This window comes from Belonocnema kinseyi, chromosome 8 (assembly GCF_010883055.1).
Source record: "Belonocnema kinseyi isolate 2016_QV_RU_SX_M_011 chromosome 8, B_treatae_v1, whole genome shotgun sequence".
Classification (NCBI taxonomy): Eukaryota; Metazoa; Arthropoda; class Insecta; order Hymenoptera; family Cynipidae; genus Belonocnema; species Belonocnema kinseyi.
In genome coordinates this window covers 140706202-140715710 of record NC_046664.1, presented here as the reverse complement: position 1 = coordinate 140715710, position 9509 = coordinate 140706202, and the positions used below count along the sequence as shown (strand labels likewise).

The 9509-nt window shown below is 34.4% G+C and overlaps 1 protein-coding gene across 5 annotated transcripts in view; it reads left to right on the top strand.

The window, feature by feature from the left end:
* Positions 1 to 1947, top strand: part of LOC117177680 (GDP-D-glucose phosphorylase 1) — an 83034-nt gene extending 81087 nt beyond the window's left edge. For all 5 annotated transcript variants that reach the window (XM_033368511.1, XM_033368512.1, XM_033368509.1 and 2 more), the window contains 3 exons: positions 1087 to 1189; positions 1278 to 1593; positions 1676 to 1947. In XM_033368511.1, coding sequence (XP_033224402.1) covers positions 1087 to 1189; positions 1278 to 1593; positions 1676 to 1848 — 592 coding nt within the window. In that variant the 3' untranslated portion in view covers positions 1849 to 1947. The remainder of the gene's footprint in view (positions 1 to 1086; positions 1190 to 1277; positions 1594 to 1675) is intronic.
* Positions 1948 to 9509: the final 7562 nt, after the last annotated feature.

Sequence of the window (9509 nt, the reverse complement as noted above, 5' to 3'; positions counted from 1 at the left end):
GGCGCATACTTTGAATAAAATATTTGTTATCATTCTCTTGAAATAAATGTGTTTTTTTCTTGAAAAAATACCGGTTTCATATGTATACACCTGGTATCTCACGCCATAAAAGCATACGCGGACTTTCTTAACCTGAAAAGTTTTTATAACCGAATTGTTCTAAATATAGCTTACATCGTTGCAAACGGCAGAGATCCTCTTCTAGAAGTTGTCAGGAACCACGAACTGATTGGCAAAAGAACGTTTATTGCCAAAAGCCAGGAGCAGGCGGTCAAGACCTTTTGCCTGAATTTGAACTGTAGAAGTAAGGAAAATGGATTACTCGATCTATATGCTACACTTTCAAAAGCCAAAGTGAAGAACGCATAGGTTAAAAAATTCCGCGAATAGCTACTATGCAGAAAAATATACGGAAACTTTTACAGAAACGTAGAAAAATAGTCCTTTTCGAAGGAGCAAACTTTTGCTTTTTTCAGATGCTCAAGGTACAGTGCAAAGACGATGCCATTTCTACCTTACTATGCCTTGACCGCATTTTACGTCAAGAAGTTCGTAGCGATAGGTGTAGAGCTTGCCATGCACACACTAAGTACTCAGAACACATACTATCCAAGTCTCCTACCTACGCGAGATGCTCTCGGAGGTGCGAAGCTGTCACTGGTTCGTAATCTTAAAGTAATACTCGCGTGCCCTAAATATGCCCAGACACTTGCGAGGTGGACACAGAAAACTGCCATCCTTGAGTCGCTTCGTATCCTCAAGACACACAAGGGTTTCCCCAGCCTGTGGTTGTTATTTCATCGCACCCCGTGGCCACCCATCTCACGGTTGTGAAATGTGGCAATAGATGTGATTTACTACGGTTCTATTGGAAGGCGGTGTCATTTTTAGATGGCAGTTGATCCCAGTGGAAACCTGCAGTGATTGTTTAATCTGTTTTTTGCAATTATATGTGTGAAAAAAATCTCTAGAGTTTTTTGTAATTATACAAAAAATTTGAATTTAAACTCAATATTAAATAAACTGTTGGTAACAAAGTGAAAAGTAATAATGCAAAATTAAATTGATGACTGTTTTATTTTACAGTGACTTGAGAGTAGCTTTCAATAGTTTAGGTGCTTACGCTTCGGTTAACCATTTACATTGGCATTTGTATTACTTACGACATCGATTGCTTCTGGAAAGTATTGTACGTAAAGATATGTTATTTGATATTTTCAGCAAAATTGACATTCAAACAAAAATTTTATAGTATATAACATAAAATAATATTTCAGATTCTTGAAGGTTTTAAGGGACCCGTTGACTTGCTTGTAAATTTTCCAGCAAAAGGATTTTGCATTAGTCTCTCATCGATAATAAATAAAAATACAGACGACTTAGTCAGCTGTGTTTTTTTAATTGTCAACTTTCTTCAAAATAATGACATAGCTCATAGTGTGTACATCACTCGAGCAAAAAGTAAACCCTCAGTTAAATTATTTGACGATGTACGTGTTTATATTTGGGCAAGAAAATCTGTCCTTGGTGTGAAAGACACCAGTGCTTTTATACCAGCAGTATGTGAGCTCTTTGGGCATTTATCTATTAAAAGTAAGTTTTTCTTTTATTTCATTATACTTTTATTACAAATCAATCGATTATAATGTGGATTATTTATATTTATTTCTTGCAGCTCAAGAAGACTACACAACATTAACAGAACATCAAGTAGCTACAATTCTGGATGATGTTACTGCAGAAACTTTTTATTCGATAAAAGAAAATATAGCCGGAGTTATAGAAGAAAGACAGTTACTTCTAAACATTACTGACATTCAGTCAGGAGAAACAGTTATGTGTCTTTAAAATGACAACACAAGTAATAAGAGAAAGTGTTTTGAACGTTATGTGTATTCTTAAGGGTAATCACGCACACAATCATAATAAACTATAATTTTGAGTTATTAAACTTTCATATTACTACAGCTATTAACCTATAATTCTGCATACTATAATCTTTGTCCTTCTTACGGAGCTGGATACTTACAGGATGTAAATTTTTGTCAATCAACACTTAATAAACTCCAAGTTTTAGTGTATGTTTTTGGTTTCTTTAAGGTTAGTCGTGGAATCAAGATACCCCTCGTAGATTTCGTTGAAACTTTCCAAGTGGATCTGAATTCTTTAGCTGCTTTGATGGTGATGTGTATCCATTGTTGGATAGCTCATCGAAAGCATTTTTGAAGCCGATTATTTTGTGTTAAGTCGTTGCAGTTCCTTTTTAAGGTCTTGATACCTCTCCTCCTTTACCATTGCCTTGTCAGTAATGTTGTAGTCGGCCGGAGCCGAGCATCCGATCAAGTATATAGTTCGTTTTTCGAAGTTTTAGAGAACAATTTCAGGCCTTGAAAATGCAACACAAATTGCTGTCCGAAAATCGTAGTTCCAGAAAATTTGGCACTGTTAGTTTTGGTCAATTGACTCAATCCCCCTCGGAACGTTCGACAGGGCAAAGTCGCGGCCAATACCGTAAGAGGGACAAAGATAGTTATAAAGCACTCTCAGGGCCGCATTATGTCTGTAGAGATACGTCGTTCTCGCGTGAGTGAGACTGCTGGATAGTATGTGTTCTAGGTACTCAGATACTCAACATGCACACGACACACTGCACCTATCGTTGTGAACTTCCCGATACAAAATGCGGTCAAGGTATACTAAGGTAGAAATGACACCACCCTGGCATGCGAAAACGAAACCCTCTGTACCTCAATTAAGCCCTGATGGTCTGAGAAAAGCAAAAGTTTGTTCCATCGACAAGGACTGTTTCTCTACATTTCTGTGAAAGTTTCCGTGAATTTTCTTGTGGAGTAGCTGTTGGCGCATTTGGTTCGACAGTTCGCGCTTGAACTTCGGATCCCTCATCACACATTTAACATGTCAAAGCTGCTGACCACGAGCAGCATATTGCTGACATAATACGGGTACTCTCTAATGCTAGACATTTAGAGTGGAGAGAGAGGTTGCTCAGAGAAAATCAAACGTTTTTCACTGACCCATATCGACTCTTTTAAGACCCTTCAGTTACTGTCGTCCAACGGCCCAAACCAGATGAAATGAACTCATTTTTGAAAGAATTCTACGAAGTTCAGCATCCACTGAAAGAAAACTCAAAGAACATAAATAGCTCCAAGATGATGTGCAGTACCCTCATATCACCTGAGGAGGAATGCCCAACCATCACTACCGAGAAGGTGAGAAAAGTATTCATAGGAACGGAGAACTATTCCGCTTCAGGACCAGATGATATAAAGACATTCTGGTGCAATAAATTTTCTTCAGCCGACCAGCATCTGGCTTGAAGAAAGGTGTATCAGGATGTCAAGAGAATCTGCTTCTCGATAGATGCGCCTGCAAAGACTCAGCATCCTACCAGCGCTACATGTGGATGGCCTGGATGGACTGCCAGAAAACTTTCGATTCAGTCTACCATAAACTTATCATCGGTCTTTTAAAAAGCCCTAAAGTTCATCCACACATAGTCAGGTGCATAGAGACATTGATGTCCATTTGGTCCGTTTGGAATCTTTTAGGGCGACACCATGATTCCCCCTAACTGATCTCTCCTCTGATTTTTGTAACTAATCAAAGAGATTTTGCTTATTTTGAAGAATGTAATTCTTCGAACTACATGCCTCCAATTTATTTACTATGTACTTCAATTCGTTAGTTCAATAATTTGTTTAATGATTATTTATTAACACTTTTTAATCGAATCACAGAATGTACCTTAGTGTATTGTTGCTAAAAGGATGTCAAATTAATTTCTTTATAAATTTTTAATAAGGTCATATAATTTAACGAAAGATAAAACAAACAAAAAGAATAAAACTAATTAATATAATTTGTCCACCCTTCAAATTTTTTTCCAGTAAGTTTTGAACATCAGAAAATTTGATTAAAACCGTGTTCAAACACAATTCTTAGGAAAAAATTAGATTTTAGAGCATTTAAAAATGTTAAAAATTCAGTCGACAATGTGAAAATAATATTTCTCACACTGGGGTTGTTTCGTGATTTTAGATAAAATAATGTTTTAATGCATAATTTTAATTCGCACCTAAGGGGCGTTATAAGTTTTTTATCTGTTGAGTCGTTCCAGAGAAAAAATTATTAAAAATTGAAGGCGGCAAAACACTTATTTAAATTGGTGTTACGTGACTCAGAGGTTCTCATAATTAACCATCAATGTGACGATGTGGCATCAATTAAAACCATGAAAACTAACGAAACTCATGATAAAGAGGTTAGGTCACGGTCTGCTGTCGATTCTGACTATTTTAATTTGGTAACTTTATTTGTTAAGGTTTATTTGTCAAAAAAAGTTATCCTGTTATAATATTTGGATTGAGAGTCAGCAGTACGTTGAAGGAAAACAGTAAGTACAATGATTAACACATTTTCAAATAGTACATATTTACGAACTATTCAGTAAACATGACTGCATTTAAGTACTTTTTCAATGAATTCTTTATACATACCATCAATATATCTATTTCCGGTAGATTTCCTGTATTGGTTTTTACGAAACCCTCCCTTGACATTTTTTTAAACAATATTTTGCGCCTCCTATTTTCGATGTGCACATAATCAAATCAAAACATCGGCACAGAACAAGATATTTGAGAATCACGGACACATGAGCTGTGATTGGTGAAAAATCCGACCCCTTTGACGTAAAAGGGGTCCTCCAATCGACATCGTGATAAAAAATTCATATTTCAACATTAACCCTTTCCGGCATAAATTTTTCAGGGAAATGAGTTTTCATGAAAATTGGTACATAGGGGTTTTTGGGGTCGCTGATTACGAATCTGAACTCAGATTTGGAAAATTCAAAATGGCGGGTCCAATATGGCGGCTAACATTTAGCATATTTTTTTACTTCCCTACCGAAAGAAATCTGAGTTTTCTTTAGCAAAATAGCCTGGCTCATTTGAGTCTATAAAGAAAGCCGATTTGAAACAAAATAGTCTCGGAGATAGTTTGAGAGATTTAGGTCCTTTTCAGGATCCTTTTAGGGGTCCTTTTAAGAGTGGTGCGACGGTAATATAATGTTGCTTTTGTATTCGTCTACTTCTAAATTTTAATCCGAAAGCTTAACAAAGGACCCTTGAGTGTCAGCTACTCTATTGAGATAGCCTCTCAGCTTGTTATTTATGATCGTATTCTTATTTCAATTTCGGAAAGGATATTTTAAAGCCTTCAGACCAATTAAACAAGCCTACTGGACCTTTAAAAATATCTACCTGAGTGCCTTCGGAGAATTTCTCTGAGTTTCTTTGACCTAAAGAATTTTTAGTATATACTCAAAGATTTTTTTCGGTAGGGTTTATCTGAAAATTGGTATACGGGCGTTTTTGGGATCACTGATCACGAATCTGAACTTAGATTTAGAAAATTCAAAATGGTGGATCCAATATGGCGACTTAAATTTGGAATATTTTTGGATTTTTTTATAATTGGTATACAGGGGTTTTTTGGAGTCGCTAAGCAAGAATCCGAACTTAGATTTTTGAAATTCAAAATGGCGGATCCAATATGGCGGCCAAAATTTGGAATTTTTTTTTAATTGATGTACAGGGGTTTTTGGTATCTCTGATCACGAATATGAACTTAGATTTTGAACATTCAAAATGGCGGGCCAAAATTCAAAATATTTCTAAATTGTTTTTTGAAAGTTGGCACAGGCAGGGGGTCGCTGATCTTGAATCTGTATTAAAAATGACAAATATTTAGAATATTAAGGCTTAAGCCATATTGTATCCGTCATTCGGGATTTTCAAAGTCTAATTTCAGATTCGTGATCAGCGACCCCAAAAACCTCTGTATACCAATTTTGAATTTTCAAAATCTGAGTCCAGATTCGTATTCAGCGACCCTAAAAACCGTTAAGCGCCCATTTTCATAAGGATATAATGGAAAGTTTTTTCAGTAATAAATTTTTTCAACAAAAAAGGCTTTTTTTCATCTTTGTTTATAAGTATGAACAAATTATTTTAAAAATTTAGACCTTTCGCACAAAAATTTCAATTTTCGATCATCCTGCGAGCATGAAATTAAAAAAAAACCTGTGTAAAATCCAATAAAAACTACTCTGAAATCGCAAAAAAATGATATGAAAAAAGGCGGGAATACGGTATTCCCACCATGCCGCAAAGGGTTAAATTAAAAATAGTAACCATTATGTAAAAATATTTTATGGGCGTTTTTAAAATTAGAATTTTATAAACTATAAGATCCATTTATTGGAAAAAATGATATCTGACTTTGTAAATGGCCGTTTTGAATCGTTGTGTTGCACTGCCGGAGGAATCGTGAATTTACTTTTCATTATTCACTAACGACTTCAGACATGATTTTTTAATTGCACTTTATATAAACAAATATTTTCATAAGATGCTCAACTACAAAAAAAAACTTTATCTTGATTTAAAATGCCTAAACATCTCGTACGCGTAATATTTAGAGTAGAAACTAACCATGAGTTAACAATTACAAATTTTATAAATATTATAATAAAGAAATTGTATTTTGTCGAGGTAATGTTTTTCTGATCAAAAAACTGTTGAATTAAATGTAGATTATAATAAATGGCTGCAGAAAAATATAAATATGAAATTTGCATTTTTAGTAACAATATTATAAAAAATGAGCGTTTTCCACTAGGGAAAAATTATTTTTCCTACTAAATCATGTTCCAGATATCTCAGTAGTTAGATTTCATCAGTGAAGTTTTGAACCAGCTCGCAATTGTTATTTTTATTAACAATATTTTAAAGAACCAGTCATCTATGTCAACTTTAGTTCTGAATAAGCTGTTTTTCGCAATGGTTATTTTTGTGCATTTTGAAAGTGGTACTTACATAGTTGACTTTATCAGTAATGCTTAATTAATATTATTTTTTATTAATAATAAAAATTTGTAACTTTTATAAACAAAATATTTAAGCACATCACTGCGAAACGGAGACTCCGCAAAGTCGTGAGAAAAACTAGGCAAGTAACTTTAGAAAGAAAAGGTCTTACGCATAATGCCTACACTGTTAGAAAAAAGTCGCAGAGTCACACCGATAAGTGGAAGTTTTTCACTCTGCAACTGAAGTGTGTTATTTCACATCTCTGTCGGCGCAAACTTCGGTGTCGAACGTGAGAGCGTTACTTTTTTCATCTCAGCAAGTGCGATCGTTAATAGTTCTTGCACCGTTCCAGTGCGGAAGACGGTGTGAAGTGTTTATGAAAGAGCCGGTATTAGAATCACAGCGCGCTCAAAAGGAATGCGCTGATTTTCACACTCTATAGTTGTACAAAAATGAATTTTATCACCGTTCAGAGATACCCCGAGGCTGAGGCAGTACTTGTACGATGAACATCTGCTGTCAAGATTGTAGTTGCGTTTTCGGAATTTCGTGCTTCTTGTTTTGGGTAAAGCGTTATATTTAGTGCAGTGTTTTGTGGTTTGAAGGACCTATGCATCTCTGAGTCCCTGGACTTATCAAAGTTTTTCTCTTTAAATCTTCACGAAAAAGGTAAGAGAAGTTTTTGACATAATTGAGGTTATGTAAATGACACCGCAGTTGAATCGATCAAAATTTTTAGTCGAAAATCGAAAGCGAAGTTTTTTTCTTTTCAATTAAGGGCATGTGATACTTAGAAAATTATCGATTTTACCAGTTTTAGGCTCCCCCGGCTTTTTTTCTAGAGTAATAAATATTTTGTCTTAAAAATTTAGGAAATGATAGCGAACATGCTGACGGACGTCCCTGAACACTTTTTTTGTAGACTAATTCAAAAAAGTTTTAATTTTGCTAAATTTGATTAAATTTGCATGGCGCTTAGGAATTAGTATCGATTTTATCAGTGCTAGATTCCCTCGGCTTTTTTCTATATTAATACATATTATGTCTTCAAAATCTGGGGAATGATAGCGAACGTGCTAACGGACGTCCCTGCACAGTTTTTTTGTGGATTAATTAAAAAAAAATTAATTTTGCTAAAAACGTGTGTATATTTTGAGGTTATGTGTGTTACAATTCTCCCGAGCGGTACTTTTAAATTACACACTATTTTTGTCCGAAAACTTTGGACTTACAAAAAAACATTGTTACTAATGCCCCGGGCCTAACCTTGTTTGTAGGCAACCCAAAAAGTTTTTTTTTTCATGAATAATTTCCAAATTATCCGAATGACAGCTGAAAATCGACCCCAGCCTCAAAATAATGCACATGCATAAAATTGTTGGTTAGCACAATAAAATTTTTTCGTGAGTGTTCCTACAACAGACCGGGAACGTCCGTTATGATATTTCATAACATCTCCGAATTCAGTTTTTAAAAATCTTCATTTTTGTGGAAAAAAAGCCACGGAAACTGTATCCCAGTGACCACACGACGAAGTATTACATGGTCTTAAGGATTCGAAATTGAAAGCGTTTTCACTTGGTTCTTGCAAAATTTTGAAACTAATCAATTTTTATTTTAAAAAAATAGAAATGGAAAATTTGTTAAATATTAAAGGATTTTCGACAGTTTGAAATTCTTTCTTCACTTTTAAAAATTTATATTAACTGTAAATGTAGATTAAGAGGAAATTATCGAAAATTAACTCAACATCTTAAACAGAAATTTAATTATTTTAGACTGGACAATTTAATAACTTTAAATTGCAAAATTGAAAATAGTTTGGTTCAATTTTTGAATCTTTAAAAAGTGCATCGATTAAAAAATTTTTTTTATTGAACAGAAATCATTATACATCATGTTTAGCTAAAGAATTCTAAGCTGAAATGTATAAAGTTTTATAGCTTCAAATTTACATTAATACACAGTTGCATGGTTTAAATATTTCGAACTCAAAACCTGAGTAATTAAATTTTATCCTGTTAATTATTTTTCTCGAAAGCCAATAATTGTGAAATTTCCAGTTTAAGAGGGTTTCAATGGTAAGAGTTTATAAGGAAACAATTTAGAATTAAAAATGTCAAAATTTCCATACGGATCTGAATTACAAGATCAGCGGAAGTTTAAATAATAATTTCAGTACCAAAATTGACCAATTAAAATTTAATATTCTCAAAAATTGATTGTTTAAAAATTTGAAGTTATTGGGACTATGTTTCGAATTATGAATGTGAATTTTTTCATACAGGCGGAAACTAGTTTTATTCAAATTTAACATGAATGATATTCAATTTTCAGTTAGAGCGTTGGATAGAGTTCGACGGAAGCGATAGAAATATTCATATAACATGTTCCATCAAAGACTTAATGTCGACGACTTGCTTGCGGCTCGGCTAGAATGGCGTTTAGACGGGCAGACTCAATACGACGATCCAGCAAAAGCCTCGTGCACCCTAAGAACACGGAGTGTTCTGCATTTTTTCCGCAAGTGTTCTAGCATATTGTTGACACGCAGGGATGCTTTTTAGGCTATTAGCAAGTGAAAGCTTGGCACCTCCAAGAGCGCCGATG